This window comes from Phocoena phocoena, chromosome 13 (assembly GCF_963924675.1).
Source record: "Phocoena phocoena chromosome 13, mPhoPho1.1, whole genome shotgun sequence".
Taxonomy (NCBI): domain Eukaryota; kingdom Metazoa; phylum Chordata; class Mammalia; order Artiodactyla; family Phocoenidae; genus Phocoena; species Phocoena phocoena.
In genome coordinates, this window is record NC_089231.1 from 25,323,532 (window position 1) to 25,344,271 (window position 20,740).

Here is a 20,740-nt window from a genome sequence, read left to right on the forward strand (position 1 = left end):
GGCACAGATCCGAGTCTCACGTCCTACAAGCCATCTCCCTACCCGCAGAGAGCAACAGGGCCATTCCTTGGGATGACTGCAGTGTCTGTGCTCAGGGCGTCTCTTTGGGGGTCTTACCGTGTGTGCCTTTAGTCTGTTTCATGTTCACTAGCCTCTGCTCTACAAACAGGTAGTGAGCTCAAAGGCTCCAGCTCGTATGTGAGCCAAGCTCACAGCAGGTGGTCAATAAATGCTAAGTGGACAGAGAGCAGTGCCATGAACATACACATGATATTTCTTAATTATTCAGAGAAGCTGATTAAAAATCTGGGCACTTTGACTCAGATATCATTTGTACTGAGTTTTTAGATTGGCTCTGAACCAGATACTATTAATTCCTCAAGGGCAGCAAGATGACTGGCAGAAAATTCCTTCTACCCTTTTCTGTGGGCCAGAGGTAAGCAGTGCATTTGAGGCTCACCTCTGCCTACCATCTGTCATCTCTTGGGTCGCAGTCAATGCTGACATGTAGGTTGACACAGGCATCAGGGTATGTGGGGGGAACAGTAGAGAAATCAGGAAAATCCAGACCTGCTGATTTTAGCAGCCATTTGGACCCACTTCATGGAGACACAGAATATAAACAGTGACAGGTGTTTCCAGAGGGGCTCAGAGGAGTCTCATTTTGTGGAAGAGGCATTGGAGTGCATGCCACACCTGGGTCAACATCTGGTTCTCCTGACCCCTGGAACAAGGCTCTTTTCACTCTCTCCTGATGCTTCAATTTGCTACCGGGCACCACAGGTGGAAGAGGGGAGCGCCCTTCTCTCCTCACTCCAGGGAGTGTGGGATCACAGCCTGTCAGCCGGGACTCAGGACACCATTTCTGACACATCCCTCCTTTTCCCAGGGCTTTGCATGAACCTGCCTGGTAAGACGTGTGCTCATCAGGTTCCCAGCAAAGATCCCATCACTTGCTCGATAGCCAACACCGTGGGCCAACAAGTCCTTCGGTCAGGAAGTCCTTCTCAAGGTCTAATCAGAGGCACTGCTGCTGTCCGGCACATCAATTTCCTTTCCTTGGCATTTCTGCGCCGATGGAGAAGACCTGTTTGCGCCTGACTCCACACAACCTTGCACACGCCTTCAGCTTCCTTCCCTGAATGCTAAGTCCTGGGCCGGCACCTGGGGATGTCGTCTAAATGCACTGGGCTGCGCTCTCTCATATCAGGTGCCTTCCTCTAAATCATCTCCGGGCACCTCCCCTGTTACAATAAGGTGGAAACTGTATTCCGACCTCCTGAGTAAATGACTAGGTGGTGGGTGAACTCTCTTGGAAAGATGCTGTCAGGATGCCAAACAGTCCCCAGTACAGCCGAGTCCCGGCTACAGGCAGTTAACGGGCCTCTTCAGGACTATGTGGAACCCATTTTTTGTTCTGGACTCTCTGAGCCCCCTCCTTCCATCTCATGGGACTCTACCTACCCTGGCTTACCTCTACGTTGTGCCTCTGAAAGGGTTCAGAGAAGGCAAGGTGTTTTTTTTTGGTTTTATTCATTGATTGAAACAACAAAAATAATCCCAGTGCAAGACTAATCCTCAAATGGTGCCTGCACCCAGCTCCTCATTCAGTGCATGGTCTGCGACTCACCACACAGCGTCCTGGGCAGAATGCAGCACCTCGGCATCCTCCTGGGGGCCCCACCGTCCGGGGTGCACGAGCCCAAAGTGGGGCAGTCAGGGAAAGTGCTAGCGCAGCCACCCCAGTCTCAATCTAGCCTCAGTTTCCTCCTGAAATTCTCCCCGGGGGTGAATGTGGGATAGTAGAGCTGCCCCATCATCCCAATGACTTCCAAAAGCTCAGCAAAGTTGGTGTGGCCAGAGGAATAGGACCCGCTAGGGAATGACTGCGTAGACCGGGTCTGAGCCATCTCAGGTATCATTATTGAGCACCTACTGTGTGCAAGGCCCTAGGCTGGGTGGGGGGGTGGTCAGGGATGTAAAGGGAGCCCTGGTGGCACCCAGCTCAAGGCCCACCAGCAGGCTGAGGGGACAGGCAGGTGTACATATCCAGATCACACCATGGATTAGTGTGTGGGTGAGGGTGTCTGCCTGGTGGAGAGGGTACGGCGAGGAAGCCAGTGGGCGCTTATATGAGCTGGTCCAGTGTTCCTACATCTGGTGGACCAGGCTGAAGGGGCCCTTGAAGGCTGTATGGGCAGCAGCATCCCATCAGAGCTGCCCCCAGCTAAGGCACACTTCAGCTGGTAGCTCCCTGGTTTCCCCTCCATCAGGGGGCCGCTCCAGGGCAGGGTGAAAGGGGCAGCTGTCTCTGGTAAATTGTGGGGTTTTCCTTATGTCACTCAAGGGATGCTGACCGGCTTTGATCCCTGCACCGGAGGGCATCAGAAGATGACTGCTTCACGGACTTCCCTAGCGGTCCAGTGGTTAAGACTCTGCGCTTCCACTGCAGGGGGCGTGGGTTCCATCCCTAGTCGGGGAGCTAAGATCCCACATACCGCGCGGACAAAAAATTTTAAAAAATTTTAACTTTTAAAAGAAGATGGCTGCTCCTTGCGGGGACACCAGAGGCTCCTGGAGACGAAGCCCAGGGTGGGTGCTCCCACTGGCAGGAATGTGGATGTGGACGTGAGCCAGCACGGGCCATGGGACAAGGGCAACACCCCAGAGAGGGCAGAGCATGAGAAACAAGGAGGCTGTCCCAACACGGCTGAGCTGCCATGCCAGCCCTGAACACCCTCCCAGGAGGGTGGCGAGAGAGAAAGAGACTTCCGTCTTGCTTACACCACGCTATTGTTCGTACCCTGATTAACTGAGTTATGTCTACAGTCAGGGCTTTCATCACCGAACCAAGGTGATGACCTCAGGAGACCTCATTTCAATCCTGTCTCTCCATGCAGCGTGGGGTACAGCGCCCGGGGCCTTCCAGGAGGGCCAGCCCGATGCCACCACCTCTGCTCGGCCTGCCCGAGTGCCTTAGCTCTGGGCCACCTGAGGTCTGGCCACGCTGTGCACACTGTATCTCCTGCCCTGCACTGGGCATTCTTTTACACATTATCTTGTCCTTCAGGGGCCATGCTCCAGGCCACTACCAACACTCCCCGGCTGAGGAATCCATGAAAACTCCCTCCGCAAACACCCTGAGCTCTTGGGCCCGCTGAGCTTTCCTCGGCTCTAAGCAGCTTCTCACGGCACAGGGTGTGACCTCACCAGGACTCAGGTGGAGCAGCCTTCCCGCTCCCCACAGCTGGCTCGCCGCATGGGGACACCACGGGCTCTGAATCCAGAACACACAAGGCACGTGGCACGTGGGGCTGAGGCCGTGGCTGTCCCTCGGTGCCCCGGCTACTCTTCCGCTTCTTGGAAGCAGATGTCTCCCCCTTCCTCCCTCTGAGACGATCAGACAGACTACACGGGGGCGGTGGGAGTGCCAATGGCCCCATGGCCTGTAGGAAACCCCTACTATGAAGCCTTCGTGTTCCGGGCACATCAGGGAAGTAAAGCGGGTTTACATCCTGAGAGCCCGCCTCACCCTTCCTGGGGCTCGTCCCCTATAATGGACTTATGCTCAGTTCCACCTGCCAAGAAAGGACCTAACAGGAGCCTTTTACAATTTCTTCTTTAAGTTCAGTTGCATTTCGTTTTGCATTTCATTCAGCCCCTGCTTACCCCAAGCCAACTGTTCAGTTGCTTCTGAGATGGGACTCGGGGTCAGCTGGTCTTCATGGTGCCAGGGTATCCCTTCCCACAAGCCCCCGGCCCTGGCCAACACCCCACCCACCCTCCTCCAGGGGGTGAAACCAGCTGTGAAAGGACAGCTCAGAGTGAGGCAGGCAGATGAGAAGCAAGTGGGAGGATACGCCAATCTCATCCCCCTGGAAACCTGTCCAGAGTGATGGGAAAATGGGACCAGAGAGAAAGGGTGGGGAGAGGGGACCCAGAAAAGAAGATAAAGGAGTGAGAACAAAAAGGAAGACTCCGGACGATTCCAGAACCAGACACCTACTGACTAAATAACAGAGAGCTGTCTTTTCAGTTTCTCATTTACCAGCCTCTTATGTCCCCATCCAAGACTTTCAACCCTTCCCTGAAGCTCTCTCTCTGATTTTTGAGTCCCCAGATCCAAGTCCACCTTTGCTGCTGAAGTGTTAAGAGAATCTTCATGTAGGAAACCCCAGATAACTGGCAGACACTAGTGACAGTGCCCCTGATGTGTCAGGCCTTCAGCCAAGAGCTGGAGGGGTTTAGGGAGTATAAACGGAGTCCATGACCATGCACCAGCAGTCTAGTGGTGAGGACAAAAGACCTCCATAGAAGGCTACCTACCACAGGAAGACAAGGTAAAGGGCCGATGAGGGGACAGGACAGGCAAAGACCTGGGTTCAAGTCCCAGCTTGGTCAGGTCATGACACCTCCATGGGCCCCAACTTCCCTGTCTGTAAATGGCATGGAGAAGCTAGAAGGATCCTCAGAAGCTACCGAGTCTCCTGGTTTTTATATGAGGAAGCTGAGGACACAGAGAACTGCCACCAAGTTTGTGGCAGAGCACCCCACCCTGGCTTTATCATGGCCTCCTACTTAAGAATCAACGAAACACACACACAAGCATCTTGTCATGTGACAGAACGGTCCAGGGCAGCTGCCCCGACACCGCCCCCCCCCCCCCCCCCCCCATGGTATAGCAAAGCCCTACAGCCTAAGAAAGATCTGGAACTGAGGCCACTGCCCACCTTCCCTCACGAAAGAATAGAGAAGAGTTGGTTTCATCGGCACCATGGGCCGAAGTCAGACACAAGTAAGTGGGCCCAGGCGATGTGACAACACAGGTGCTTTGGAACTGGGAGCAAGTTACTGCGGAAGCCCATAAAGACTCCCTCATCTCTCTGGACAGGTGCAGTGGGAGGCTGGACTGGGGGTTGGAGAGAGACGGAGTTTTCGGTCTCTGATCCCACCATCTCCCACAGGTGGGACGAGGTATCAGCAAGAACAGCTCGACAACCAGAGGGTGTACGGGACCTGCGGGTCACCAGGGACGGCTCTCAAAGAGCAGCTGCCTCCTTCCCTCCGGCACACGACCCGCACAGGGGCCCCCGCAGGATCTCACAGGGAAGCAGCAGGGGGAGAAGCAGTGGACTCCAGCCTGGTCCCAGGAAGCTGGTTGGCTTCCCTCACACCCACAGCCTGCCCCTTCCAGTCCTCTGAAGACCTGAAGCAGAAGCGATCTCCAGAGTGCCCCCACCCCACCAAAACCCTGGGACCCATCATCATCGCTGATGTGCAAACCTCCAGTTCACTCATTTTACTGCTGTATAATATTCCACCACAAGGATGTATCACAGATCACTCACTTTATTGCTGTATTACAGTACATTGTAAGGATATATCACGTATCATTTATCTATTCTCCTCTTAACGGATCAGTAGTTGTTTACAGATGTTTGTTATTATAAATAACGCTGCTACTAAAAATAAATCTTATGAATCTATGTGTTCTGGGCAGGGAGGGCTTCACTGTGGGCTGCATATTCAGGGAGAACTTTCCAGGGGGCAGACTGCACCCTCCCCTGTCCCATTTCCCGCACTCCCACATCACCACCTCTCAGGAGCACCACGGTGAACAGCCCAGGAACCCAGACAGACAAGACCTCGATGACCCCCAGATGGAGCACGGAGCTGGCTCCCTACCTGCTGCAGGGGGGCTCGCCCTCGGGAGAAGGAGTAGCTGCAGTCCAGCTGATCACTGCAGTCCGCCGTCCACTGCAGGGGAGAAAGGAGTGGTCAGTGATGGCAGGACACACAGGCTCATCCTCACTCTGCCCTGGCCCCCCAGGCACGGTCCCGCCCTGCTGCAGTAGAGCCAGTATGAAATCCTGCTCAGCCATTTTCAAAGACAAATCTTTCTGTACCAGCAGGTCCCACTTGGCATCTCCCAGTGCCACGTGGAGGTGACCCTTTGGCGTATGTGTGGGGAAGGCAAACTCATTTCCTGCCACCTAAGCCCACCAAAGTGATGAAGAGCCAGCTACCTTCCAAAGCCAACCAGACAACACAGAGGGTAAATATGAGTTTTGAGAAACCAGCACCATGTTTGACCACCTAACCATGCTTCAGCCACACTAGCCCCCTACAGTGTCAAGGCTGGAGCTAGAGGAGAGGCATGTATGTGTGGATCATACCGTACACCCAGCCCCAAAGTACGGTGGACCTGTGGACTGACAGGAGAGCATGGCATCGGGGAAGAGCCCCAGACTGGCCATCAGAAGCCCAGTCCCACCACTGACCTCAGGGGCCTCATGTGTCCCAAAGTGTGATATGACAACTACCAGTGTAACGGTCCTCAAACCCTGCCACGTAGGGGGTCTCTGGGTCCTAATCTCCACCCACTGAATCACTCGCTGAGGGCAGCACCTGTCTTCTCCATTTTGACAAGCTTTCCAAGGGATGCACCAGAAGTTTGAGAGCCACTGAAATCCACGTAATCTCTCAGGCTTCACTTTGTCATCTATAAAATGGGGACAGCAAGGCTGGGTGACTCTGCAAGGTTGAAATGAAGGGACTTTGTAAGCTATACAAAATCTATATATAGATATAAAGTAGTAGTAAGAGTACAGCTCTTCCACGGTAATGTGTTATCTATATATATGGTGGTGCTTTTATTATTGTGTTAAATGTTAGGTAGGCTCTCCAGCTCACGTTGAACATTGATCTTGACCTACACCTGTATGATTCATAAAAAGCAGAGGAGACCAGTCTCTCTCTGTTTGACACACTTGGTCAAAACTGTGCGTGAGTGTGGATGGCTCAAAGCCATCACCGTCCTGGATTTGTGAAACCTTGGCTAGACACACCCTCCCCCGACTGTGGGTCAAGGGCATGACCTTTGTATAGGAAAGACATGTTATTACAACGCCGATGATACAGGCTGGTACAAGTGTACTCTACAGCAGTGCTGGCCAACGAACGGGAACCGCAGACATAATTTTAAATGATCTAGTAGCCAGATTTAAAGAAGAAAAAAGAAAAATTAAACTTAATAATGCATTTTATTTATCTCAATATATGTTTATCTCAATAGGTAATTGATATAAAAATGATCAATGAGATATTTTACATACTTCTCTCCATACTAAGGTTTTGAAATCTGCTTAAAGCATGTCAATTTCAAGTGCTCAAGAGCTACATGTGGCTAGTGGCTGCCCTATTGGACAGCACAGCTCAGTTCGAAGGAACTGGCAAAGGCAAGGTACCAGTCCCAAGAGAGTGTGCCCTCAGAGCCACTTCTTGCCCATCCCGGCTCTGTACTGCAGAGGGGCTGAACCCTGCAGGCTCAGCTGGCTCCCAGCTGGGCTGGGCCAATGGGAGACAGGAAGAGAGAGAAGCCGCGGTGTTTCTCCCCCATCTCTCTATGCTTCAGGCAGCATTACCAGCAATGACTGGGTCTCCTTCAAGGCTCCAGCCTCACCAGATGGGCCCTCTGTGCACGACCCCTAACGCTGGGCTCTGGCAATACCATCTCCTCCCTTTGTGCCTCAGGCCTAGAGGTGGTAATGGCTCCTTGTGGCTGTTTAGTTTCTCAGCTTTTTTATTATCTGGGTAACCAACTCCCTGGGTTAAATTCCCTCTGTCTGGATATGTGTAGTCTCAAAGCATCTCTGCAAAGATATTTATTAAATTATAGGAGAAGAAAAGGGAAAAATGAGAAATCTATCAGACACCACCTTAAACCAAGTGACCAAGGATAATATCATCTGTAATAAAACATATTACCACTGTGGACTTCCCAGCGTAATGCCCTGAGAAGGGTCATGTCACTCCTGAGGTGTTCTTGCCAAAAATGCACGATCTCAATATGATCGTGAGAGAGTATGAGGCAACCCAAACTGATGAACTTTCCAAAAAATAAATGACCAATACTCTTCAAGTGTCAGGGTTGTAAGGATAAGAAAAGACCACGGGAGTGTCACAGGTTGGAGGAGAATAAGAAAGCATGACAATTAGATGCAAATTTGAATCTTGGAACAGAAAAAGGACATTAGTAGATAAACTGGTGATATTCAAATAAAGTCTCATTGTACCAATGTTAATTTCTTAGTTCTGATCATTGTACTACGGTTATGTAAGATATTCATATTAGGGGACAGGTACATGGGAACACCCTGTACTATTTTTGCACCTCTGCTATGAGTCAAAAGTAACTTCAAAATAAAAAGCAATCCAGGGACTTCCCTGGTGGTCCAGTGGTTAAGACTCTGTGCTTCCACTGAAGGGGGTGCGGGTTGGAACCCTGGTCAGGGAACTAAGATTTTATACACCGCGTGGCACAGCCAAAAAAAAAAAAAAAAGTAATCCACATATGTATATATGTGTTTATATATATATATTTGTAAACTATTTGAACTACTATAAAAACAATCCCTCTGCTTTACTGCTTTCTATACTTGAGTGGCTTCTCCTTTCCTGGTTGGAGGCTGGCTGACAGTGGGGAGGATGGTCAAGGCACGCAGTGACTACCGGCCCGGAGAGAACTAGATCCTGCACTTCTCGTCCCGTCCCAGGACAGCCTTGCAGAGAAGCCTTCCTCCAGTGGGGCATCCCAAACACTTCAACCCCAGCTGCATACTGCTGACTTGACGTCTCGCACAGAGGTGACTTGAGGGTGGGCACACCTCCTCCTGGGGTCAGCGTGGTCCCCGCGTGGTCCCTGGCAGGGCGGGGATGGGATGCAACACTGGCTGCTCCTGACAGGCGGGCACAGAGGGGCAGCTGAGGCTTTGTGCACAGCCACGTGCCACCTCAGCCCCCTGGCTAGGCTTTCCCAGAGCGATTCCAAGCTCCGATGAAACTGCTCTGCTTTGTCAAAGGTCATCCTTAACTTTACGCTGGCCAACCTTCCTGAGCACCTTTGGTGTGGGACCTGCCACCGGCGCTCCCTTCACAGGGGAGGTGACATGTGCAGTAACAGTAACGCGGGGAGGGGGAGGGCGAGGCTGAGAAGGGACAGTGTGCTCTCGGAGGGATTCCCTAGGGAAGGAAAGCAGTTGAGCCCAGATCCCTGGAGAAGAGTGAGCCCGAGTGTGGACATGGCAGGGGAACACTGGCCAGCTCAGGGGTAGAGGGCAGCAAGCAGGACTCTCCGGCTAAGCAGTCAGAGACTCTTCCTGGGTGGAAAGAGTCCGAAGGCTTCTGTTAGGGGAGGGCGTCATCAGAGCTGTGTTAGAACAGGCTGAACTGGCCCGGAGTGTGGGTGTGGGGAACCCACTGGTTGGGAAGCTAGTCCAATATTTCCACTGGGAGAGCAGAGGCAGACAGAAATGAAGAAGTGGCTCTGAGAGCATCACAGAGTTAAGCAGTGAGCAGAGGGCTGATGTGTTTAGGAAAGCTAGCAAGATAGTAAAGTCCACAGAAACCCACCCCACAGAGCCAGCCACGGCCCCCAGGGAAAGCTTTTGGGGGAGGGAGTGTGGTCCAGCTGGGTCCTGCTTTCCTGACCCCCGGGGAGGAATTAAATGTGAGTCATTGCAGTTCTCCCAGGAAGTTGTACCACTGGGCCCGTGCGGCATCCAACCCCCCAGCCACATCCGCTCTCTGCTGCTGCCTGACCCTACAAGCCCCTGGGAGCTCTCCCTTCCCTGTTCAAAGCTCCTCCCCCTGCTGGGATTTTGCTGCTCACGCTGTCTTCTTTCTTCTTAGGCTGTACCACAACCACCTCCCTCCCCTTTGCCTTTTCTGAGCCGCCACCTAGAAAATTCTCCAGACACAGACCTTCCGGGAACCCGTCCTTATCTGTATGAGATGATTCCAGAACAAGAGAAGGGCCCCCTTGGGGAACACTCTCCTCGGCCCTGCCCCTATACCTGGTTCAGCCAGGGCATTTCTCTTTTGAGGTGAAGGGTTTACAGCTGGGAGCAAGTTCTCTGTGGGGTAAGGTGACCCCTCCTGAAAAGGTCGTTGAACACAAAGAGGCAGGAAAAGTGGGAAATCTGTATGTATGGGAACAACGAACATGGAATTCACAAGAGTGGTTTTGGGCCTTCACCATAACTGCTATAATTTATTTCTTAATTTAGAAAGATGAAACAAAGATGGCACAGGGTTAAGGTTTAATAAGCGGGAGTACAGATGTTTAGTCTAGTCCAAACAGATGCTTATCCCATTATTCTCTGCTTCTATCGGTACACTTTAAATACTTCATGCTAAAAGAATTAAAATCTTATTATCAGTCATTTGCACCCCAGGATGCACAGTATTTTTGGAGCAGACTTGATGGAGGACAGAGGAAGCCACTGAAAGCTGAGGGAGGATGAGCGAAAAGGGAAAAGCCCCAGGCTGGGGGAGGCTGAAAGTGCTAAGGATAAACCGCCCCCTCGGGTGGTGTGTGAAGTCCCTGGGGTTCGCCATTCCAGACATCAAAGTGTATCAAGGCCAGAGCCACACCGTCAGGCTGAATCAGCACAGGAGGAGAGGAAGAGATCAACTGATAAAACCAAACCCATAAACAAACAGATGTGCAAATGGGAACTTAGTATGTGATAGGGACAGTGTTTCACATCAGGGGAAAGGAGAGACCATCAATAAACACAGGGACTGAGACAACCAGCGAGCCAGCGAGGAAAAAATGACCCTAGAATCTGCCTCCCAGTACCACCGACAACACATTCCAAGTTGGTTAAAATCCAAGATACGAGTTTTAAACTCCATCAAAGTCTAAAATTTTGTGTGACAAAAGAAATCACAGACACAATTAAAGACAAGTGAGAGGCCACCTGCAACATGTGTAACAAAGGACTCATCCCCAGAAAATATAAAGATTTCATTTAATCCAGGCACTATTCTAAGCCTGCTACTTACATTAACATTTACTCCACATAGATCCCAAGGCCCATGTATTACCCCCACTTTGCAAATATGGAATTTGAGGCACAGCATGGTTAAGTAACTGAGCCAGGGTCACACAGCCAAAAAGTAGCAGAATGAGTAAAGGGGATAAACAGGTATTAATTCAAGGAGCCAGTCAAAATGTTGGAAACTCAGTGTGACGTATGGTCTTGCGCTAGATGTTGAACCAGAGATTTTTTATTGTATAATTGAGCATTTTAAATACTTTTAACTGTACAGTTCAGTGGCACGAAGCACATTCACACCTGCTGTACAACCATCACCACCATACAGCACTCCAGCTCCATCCGTCCCCAGCACTTTTTCATCCCAAACTGAAACTGTCCCCCTCAAACACTAACTCCCCATCCCCCCTCCTCCAAGCCCCTGATACCAACCATTCTGCTATCATTCTCTATGAATTCGACTCTTCTACGTGCCTCACAGAAGTGAGAACATACAGTACTTGCCCTTTTGTGTCTGGTCTATTTCTCTTGGCATAAAGTCCTCAAGGTTCATCCATGTTGTAGCACGTGACAGGATTTCCTTTATTTTAAGCCTCAGTAATATTCCTCTATGTATGGACCACATTTTGTCCATCCAACCATCCGCTGATGGACACTGGGGTTGCTTCCACCTTTTGGCTATTGTGAATAATGTTGCTATGAACATGTTGTACAGGTATCAGATCAAGCCCTTGTTTTCAGTTCTTTTGGGTATATACCCAAAAGTAGAATTGCTGGATCATATAGTAATTCTATGTTTAATTTTTTGAGGAACCTAGAATTTTTTTTTAACTTTTGCTATAAAGGATATTATTGAGAAAACTGGTGAAATAAAAGGTCTATAGGGGCTTCCCTGGTGGCGCAGTGGTTGGGAGTCTGCCTGCCGATGCAGGGGACACGGGTTCGTGCCCTGGTCTGGGAGGACCCCACATGCCGCGGAGCGGCTGGGCCCGTGAGCCATGGCCTCTGGGCCTGAGCGTCCGGAGCCTGTGCTCCGCAACGGGAGAGGCCACAACAGTGAGAGGCCCGCGTAACTGCAAAAAAAAAAAAAAAAAGGTCTATAGATTAAATAATAGTACTGTATCAATGTTTATTTCCTATACTGTAATTATAAGAGAATGTTCTTTTTATGGGGGAGTAATATTCCATTGTATATATGTGCCACAGCTTCTTTATCCATTCATCTGTCGATAACAGATTCACTTTGTTATAAAGCAGAAACTAACACACCATTGTAAAGCAATCCTATTCCAATAAAGATGTTAAAAATAAATAAATAAATAAATAAAATAAAATACCATTAAAAAAAAAAAGAATGTCCTTGTTCTTAGGAAACGCACAGTGAAGTGTTTAGAGATAAAGGGAAAATCTCTCTATATACAGAATCTAGTGATCAATCGATCTATCTACCTATTGAGAGACGAGAGAAAGAAAATAAATGTGGTAAGATATTAACACTGGAGAATCTGGGTGAAGGAATTCTTTGTCCTATTATAATTTTTATGTACATCTGAAATTATTTCAAAGTGAAAAATTATTTAAAAAGCCATCTTATCCGCGGCTTCTTAATCAAGGGGGTGCCAGGACCCCCCAGGGGGGCGATTCGAAGGTCTAGTGGGAACCACTGCTCTCACCCAACGTCCTCTTTTCCCGGCGAAGGGCCTGAGAGGAGATGGGGACGGCCTACAGATGGGAGCTTCTCAAAGTCAGGATCTTGTTCGACTGCTTCCTCTGGGCTGGCACAAGGGCTTACTGACCAGGAGAGGGGGAACAGAGGAGGTGGGAGCCGAGATGGGCTGGCAGCTCACACTCTCCTCCACAGTGATACTCCAGGAAAACCTTGTGTGTGACGGGGAGGGGATGCTGCCCAAAGGCTGAGGTTTGAGAGAGGGAGAAAGGCTTCTTGCTCCGATCTTAAGACAAACTAACGAACTAACAAGAAACCCAGACACCTTCTCTGCTGTGGAGGCAGCTTAACGCAGCGATCAGGAGCCTGAGCTCTCGACGCAGCGAACGTGAGTTCCTATTCCTGCTCTACCTCTTACGCTGTCCCTTGGGAAAGTCTCTTCCTCCCTCAGACTACTCCCCCCAAGCTGTGATAATGACAGAAGCTGCCAGAGCAGAGGTTAAGCGTATGGCACCTGGAGCAAGATCATCTGGTTCAAACCTCACACCGACCACATACGCACTGTGTGACCTTAGGCAGCACATTCAACCTCTCTGTGCCTCTGTTTCCTCCCATGTATGCTGGCAACACTAACAGCACCTTCTTCACAGCATTGTGACGTAGAGTAAATGAGTTACACGGACACCCCTCTGTGTCCTTTGGTAGCTCCTCCTCATGGCCCCAACTTCCTTATTTTTTTGCGGTAGGCGGGCCTCTCAGTGCTGTGGCCTCTCCTGTTGCGGAGCACAGGCTCCAGACGCGCAGGCTCAGCGGCCATGGCTCACAGGCCCAGCCGCTCCGCGGCCTGTGGGATCTTCCCGGACCGGGGCACGAACCCGTGTCCCCTGCATGGGCAGGCGGACTCTCAACCACTGCGCCACCAGGGAAGCTTCTTAGAGCTCAATCTTTGACCCTCTTGTCTAAGCTCCCTCACTCCTTGGGCTTAAAATGCCACCCACATGCTACTATTTACAAATGTGAATCTCCAGGTCGTTCCCCTCTTCTGAATGCCACTTTGTACATCTAACTGCTTGATCAATATCTCTGCTAAGACATCCAATACTACCTTAAACCTTTCACATCCAAAACCCGAACTCTTGACCTCTGCTTCCCCAATGCTGCTCTTCCAGGGTCTTCCATCTCATTTCTGGAAAGTCTGTCCGTCTATAGGCTCAGGCTATTGTCAAGGTCATTCATTAGAAAATCATGTTACCTGTGCCTTAAAGTATGAGAATCTGACCACTTCTCACCACCTCCACGGTGCCACACAGCTCCAATTCACCATCACCTCTGACCCTGACCAACCAAGGACTTCCTGGTCCCCCTGCTTCCTTTCTGCCCCGCCCCTTGCTATAGCCTATTCTCCACACAGCACCCAGAGTGGTCCAATTTAACCAGTGATACCATGTCCCTCCTCTGCTCAAAACCTCCCGGCGTCTCACCGATGAGGCCCCACAGACCTGGCTCTTTGCTCCTCACCAGACTGGCCCCCAAGCTGTTCCTCGAAGTGGGGTACACTCCCACAGCAGAGCTGTGCCCTCAACATCCCCTCTGCCTGGAAGGCTGGTTCCTAAGTGACCTCAACTCTCACCTTCTTCAAATCTTTGCTCAAAAGTCTTAAGTAAGCCTTTGAGACAGCCCAGCACCCCGCCCCTTCTTGCCTCCTTCATGTGTATCACCTTCTAACATCTATTTTCTTCTTTGTCTATCACCTGTCTTTCTCCAACTGAAAGTAAGAGCTAGGAGGACAGGGATTATGGTCCATTCTGTTCATGACTTTATCCCAGAGCCTAGAATGGGGCCTGAATTAATCATTCTTAGCTATAATTATATTTCACTATTTAGCCAACAGTAACTGGCAGGTTTAAACAATTATACTTTATGCAAAAACCACCAAATAATGTGTAGGAAACCATGCTAAATAAACGAGCAAGCTAAAAGTGACATGTATGCTAGAAGTTCAACTCTTGAAAGGTGTATTAAGAAAAAATAATACACAAAAATTACACTAGTTTTTATCATAAAATTATGGTGGGGACTTCCCTGGTGGCGCAGTGGTTAAGAATCCGCCTCCCAATGCAGGGGCCATGGGTTTGAGCCCTGATCTGGGAAGATCCCACATGCTGTGGAGCAACTAAGCCCATACATCACAACTGCTGAGCCTGTGCTCTAGAGCCCGCGTGCCACAACTACTGAGCCTGTACACCTAGAGCCTGTGCTCCGCAAGGAGAGAAGCCACCGCAGTGAGAAGCCCACGCACCACAACGAAGAGTAGCCCCCGCTCGCCGCAACTAGAGAGAAGGCCCGTGCACAGCAACGAAGACCCAACGCAGCCAAAAATAAATAAAATAAATTAATAAAATTTAAAAAATAAATAAAGAGCTAAAAACATTAAAAAAAAGAAAAATTCTTCCTTTAAAAAACAAAATTACGGTGGGCTTCTTTCTCTGTTCTCTGATTGTCTCTGTTTTTCCAATTGTTGCTTTAAAAGTCAAATAAAAATTTAACCTATTTAAAAAATGGCTGGTAATCAGATTAAAAAGTGCTCAACCTCACTAAAAATTGAGGAATTGCAAATTAAAGTGACAAAAGACCATTTGTCCCAATACACTGGTGGTCCTGTGAATAATGCAACAGGCGTTTGGAGAGCAATTTGGCAACAGCTATTAAAATTGATTCTACTTCTCAGCGTCCACCTAAAGAAACAGTTTTATACGTGCAGGACGAGGCATGCTCAGAAGTATTCACTGAAATAGCTTGTATTTCCAGGGGAAAATCTGGAAATAATCCAAATGCCTAGCAATAGGTAAATGGTTGAACAATGGGACATCCATACTATGGGCAACTGTGCAGCCATTAAACAGAACACAGCAGATGTACAAGCCTGGAGGAGTCCCTAGGGCATACAGCTATGCGGAAAAGGTGAGTTATTGAACAACATATTCACCAGCCATGATATATGATTGTGAAATAATATATTTCTGTAAGTAGTATTTTACACACACACATACACACACAAACACACACGTAAAAGCACTGAAAAGGTGAGGAAGTTAACTCATCATTCCAGTGGGAGGTAGGGTAAGACAGTGGAATGAGGACGTAACTAGTCAGCATTTGAATTCTTATGTACCATGAGAATATATGCATACAGTACTTGGGTAATTAAAAATAATTTTTTTTAAATAAGGAGAAGAATGAGTCCCCACATTCACACCCCACAGGTCTCCTTAAACTCACTTCTGTTAAGCCTTTCACAGATGGTCCACCATTGATCGCTTCCTCCTATGAGCAAAGATGACAGGGAAAAAGGATTCAAAGGACAGGAGGAAGTGAGGGAATGGGATAAAAGAGGGATGAGGGAACAGTGAACAGGGAAGGCAGAATGTAAAGAAAAATGTAAAAAGAAAGAGAAGGAAAAACATTGTGAGAAAGCGACATCATGCCCATCTGAATCCATCCTACATATATGCATGGTCGCATCTCTCTTGGAAGGTCTCTGTGTATGAGACAAAACCCAGGACTTCCAAGTGCCTGAGAGCATCAAAAAGAACTACAGGAAGTTCTCTTCACCCTCACTGGCTCTTCATTTGACTTGCAAACAAGCATTTAGTGTGAAACACGCTTTCATTAAATGTATCCACTCTTTACAATGGCCCTACGTTCTATCCTTCCAAGGGAAGGCAGCTGGACATGGAGGGGTAGGAAGGCAGTCAGACAAGTCCACCTGTGGCTGTGGTCGTCAACCTGAGCAGAACATCAGAGTCACGTGGGGGTGGATGAGATGCCAATGCCCAGGCCCCTCCCCATTCCACTCAACTCTAGGGTGGGATCTGTCCAAGCTCCAGAGCAATTCCAACATGCAGCCAGAGTTGTGAACACTGCGTTGGTGATCCACAAAACCATCCACTAACATCAGAAGTGCCAAACTACCCCACATATAACATCCCAATCTCTTCCACAAAAGGTTAATGGTCAATGAGATTTGGAATCCTAATTCTCATTCCACAGGGGGAAAAATAGACTAACTTCCCAACAGCCTGTTAGTCACAGCTTGTACCGAGCATGGAACCAAAAGTAGGTGGGGAAGGGGTGGGCACCAGGGCTCAGCTCGGCCACCACCAAGCAGTGGGGTTTGGCCATTTTCCATCTCTGTGTCTCAGTCTTTTCTCCTGCAGAATAGGGCTATAATCCCCTTCCTCCCAAGGACAGAGTGAGGACAGCTCTCAGGATGTGCCTCTGGGGACTTGGGATCCACTAGAGGACAGGCACTTTTGAAATGTGTGGGTGTGGGTGAGGGTGTAATTTTAAATTGGTACCCAAACATGTTGGGAAACTTAGAACACACACTCTCTCGGTTACTCTTGTAGGAAAAAAAGGACACTTTTCTGTCTCTCTCTGTTTCTTCTCTATCTCTCTCCCATCCATCCATCCATCCACCCACCCATCCGTCCATCCATCCATCCATTTTTCTTTCTAGTTATTGATGGGGGAGGGGTGGGGGAGAACACAACTCTACAAGCGTCATGAGGTATTTCCTTCCTGAGTGTCAACTGTCATCTCTCAGATCCTAAAAAATGACCTCAACCCACTGAAAAGCAACATTCTTCTCCACTCCCTCAAGTTTTCTCAAGGTTTCCAAGATTCTTAACAATTTTCTCTCCCAGAAACAGCAAAACACCACCACAGACAGGCAGCCCAGGACATTCTCTGAGGTTTTTTATTTTTGTTTTTGTCTTTGGCTTCCATTTAAAATAGTCATCAGATTAAATAAAAACAAGCAAAAGTGCTTTAGCAGAAAGATTTCCTGTAAAGCTGTGTCAATAGAGATTGTATTTTTTAAAGAAGTGTGTTATAATAACACATCTAACCCTGGCCTTGCTTAGAGTTGCCACAGCTGCCCCCTCCCCTGGAGTCTGGACCCCAGCTGTGTTTGGGTTGGGGAGGGTAGTTGGTGGGAGCAGGACTGAAACATGTCCCCCTCGGCCACCTGCACACAGGCGGGTCCTGGGACCCTGCCAGGTGTTCGCATTCTCCCAGGGAACCTCAGGGAATGCAGAAAGAAGGAATGCATCTAGATGGTACAAATGTTTTCCACACTCTGCCTCAAGCCAACATCTGTTTAACAGCCCACCCAGATGTGGACATCCAAGCGTGGTTAGGTCCAACCAATCCCAGGAGCAGAAGCCGGGAGTGCAGGGCCCAGATTGAGGGCACTTCTCCATCTGCTCTACATCCTGAAAGCTCAGCTGTCCCCACAGGGGGCTCAGAGGTGCTGGGAGGGCCCCTCCTTCCAAAATTCTCCCCGATGGCTGCTCTGGGAACAGAAATCCTATCACTCACAAAGCATTCCTCTGGGGTGAAGCTTCACAGCTTCCTGGGACCCTTGTCCTGTAAGAGCCCATTTCACCTGAAGGAAATTTTGAGGGATGCCCTGCTGGAGGCCACCAGAGTCCACTCAGTGGGGGAGGCAGGCAGCACACATCAGGCTAGGCCCATGCACCCATCCACAGGGCCCAAGCCGAGGCCAAGCCCTCTCACCTATTCAAGGCCATTGCTCCGGGAAGCGGCCCCTCTGCCTTGGACTGCTCCCGTCAACGCACAGCTCATTGTTAACGCTCCCGTTGTGACCTCGCTTCCCCCAGAACCGCACGCCTCTCCCCTTTACAGCGAAACTCCTGTAATACAGGGAGTGCTTGCACTGTGTTACCCTCCCATCTCAAACCCATCTCCCTGACCTTCACCCCCACCACTGGACCGCCACCCCTCCCATCAGGGTCGCCGACGGCCCCAGTGGCCCCTTTGGGTTATTCTCACTCCTCCTCCCAAATGCCCTGCAGCAGCAGTCAGCCTGCCCCCCCCACGCTCGAAACACATCCTCCCCAGGGCTTCCAGCACCCAACTCTCACCTGGATTTCCTCCTGCCTCACTGCCAACCCGTCTTGGTCTCTTTTGCTGGCCCCCCTCACATCCCTGCTTTCTCAATGTAGGCGGACCCCAGGACTCAGCCCTTGTACATCTGGTCTACCGACCCCTCTGCCTCGCTGAAGCATCTCCTCTGCTCTCCCTCTTTCTCCCTCTGCTCCAGCCACACCGGCCTCCTTGCTGCCTCTGGAATAATAAGTCTGCCAGCTCTGGCCTTTGCACGTGCTGTCCCCTCTGCCTAGACTGCCCCTTCCCCAGATATCTGCAAGTTCACCTCTCCACCTCCTTCAGTGACATCTTCCTTGACATCCCATTTAAAATTGCAAACCCCTCCTGACCTTCATCACTCCCCACTCCATTTTCCTGATTTATTTTTCCCCACAGCAGTTGCCATCCACCACTGGGATAAGTTCCACGAGGGCTGAGCTTTTCATCTCTTTCACTCACTCCCAGGTACCCAGTCCTAGGACAGTGCTAGACACAGAGCAGGTGCTCAATACACACTTGTGGAATGAATACTGAACAGATTACAGGCTCACACTACCTGTGATTTTAGAACTTCAAGGACGCCAAGGAAAGCATCGATTTCTCTCTCAGGGCAGATCTTGCCTTCCCTACCCTCCAGTGGGGATAAGGCGTGGACCGGCAAGGCGTCACAATTTCCCAGGTCCACTCCTGGTCCCGAGTTCCAGGAAAGCCACAGGTTCATTCTGGCTTTCTAAAAAGCTGGAGGGTCTGGATCTTCCGCCCACCCAGAGAGCGAGCCAGCCAGTTGCACTTGGCTTTTCTCCAAAGCAGGACACCCATGTCAACTTCTCTACTTGACAGAGGAGCCCCAGGCTTGAGGGGGACAAGTACAAGAGGTGGACACTGGGCCCCAGACCCTGAGCAGAAGAGACCCTCCCCGAGCCTCTGGGTGCACACAACACTCTGCCCCTCTGTAGTTTCGGAGCCTCTTATCACCTTTGACCTTCCAACATGCCTGAGGCAGCGGGATCATCCCCACTCACCAGATAAGAAAGCCAAGCCTCAGAGAAGTTGAGGGGTTTGCCTGAGGTCACACAGGCAGCTAGTAGTTGGAACCAACTCTTGAACAAACATCTACTGAGAATTTAACATGTTCAGCAAAGATGCATGTGACATGGTCACTTCCCTTAATGGTTCACATTCTACTCAAGACGACTCAAAACTTCCAAATCTCGACCCACAGTCTTTCAGCCGAGTTCACCTTCTACCCAGGATCAGGGCTGCCACAGACTGACCAGGAGCAGGGAGGCCAACCTGAGAGTCTGGTCTGAAGGCTTCATGTGTGTCACGAGGTCTGGCACACAGGGCCCTGGGTGACTGTCTGAGAGACTCGATTCTTTGGTGCCAACAACTGCCTGTATTCGACATCAGAGGAAATATTCATTAAGTGATAGACTTTTGATTATGTGCCCTTTGGATAAGCTACAGTCGCCACATCTCTTTTAGAACATGAGCTTGTGAAGGACAGGGAGCGGCGCCTAGCACACAGCAGGGGCTCAGTAAACGAGTGTTCCATGAACTGTGAGTCTGGCTGGGCCGCAGCCACCCGGTGGGGTAGGGCGGGGTAGAGGTGGTTCAGAGGGGCTGGGAGCACACAGCCAGGGGCTTCCTGCCTGGATCCCACGCTCTGCTGGGTGCGGCCATCCACACCTTGGCAACCTAGGGCCAGGCAATCAGATTCAGATGCTGCCTGCAATTAGGGTCCCTTACCCTTATTACCCCACTTCGAGCTTCCGAGGCCCCGTACCTGCCCAGGCCCTGCCCCCTCCCAGGCAGTGCTCACCTGGGAGATGTGGGACTGCGTCTTCTCACTCTCGCCGTCCCCCTCCGTCTTGTCGGCCAGCAGCCCCTGCACCTGGTACTCAAGCACGTAGCTGTCGATGAACCGCTCAAGCTCCTCGATCTCCTGGGAGCGGCTGCTCCCGGCCTCGGAGGAGGCCGACGCTGCTGAGGAGTTCTCCATCCCTCCCGCTCAGGGGCCTGGGCTGCGGATACAGAGAACAGATGGGCTCTGTGAGACACAGTTGGAGGCAGAGATGATGACCCCACTTGAGAAATCCTCCCCCGCCCGGAAGCAGTCCCTCATCCAGCCTGCCGTCTTGGTCTCCCAACATCCTGAGAAGTCCGTGGGGTGCCAGCTCGCCTTCAGTGTGAAGAGGATGCTGTGATCCCTCCTGCGTGGGGAAGGAGACTCAGTCCCAGAGAAGGCAGGTAATTTGCCTAATTGGCCAACACAGTAACT

The 20,740-nt window shown here is 50.4% G+C and overlaps 1 protein-coding gene across 2 annotated transcripts in view; it reads right to left on the reverse strand.

The window, feature by feature from the left end:
• Nucleotides 1-20,461, reverse strand: part of CTIF (cap binding complex dependent translation initiation factor) — a 231,181-nt gene extending 210,720 nt beyond the window's left edge. For both annotated transcript variants that reach the window (XM_065890337.1, XM_065890336.1), the window contains exons 1-2: nucleotides 20,282-20,461; nucleotides 5,686-5,757 (exon numbers count right to left, since the gene is read on the reverse strand). In XM_065890337.1, coding sequence (XP_065746409.1) covers nucleotides 5,686-5,757; nucleotides 20,282-20,461 — 252 coding nt within the window. The remainder of the gene's footprint in view (nucleotides 1-5,685; nucleotides 5,758-20,281) is intronic.
• Nucleotides 20,462-20,740: the final 279 nt, after the last annotated feature.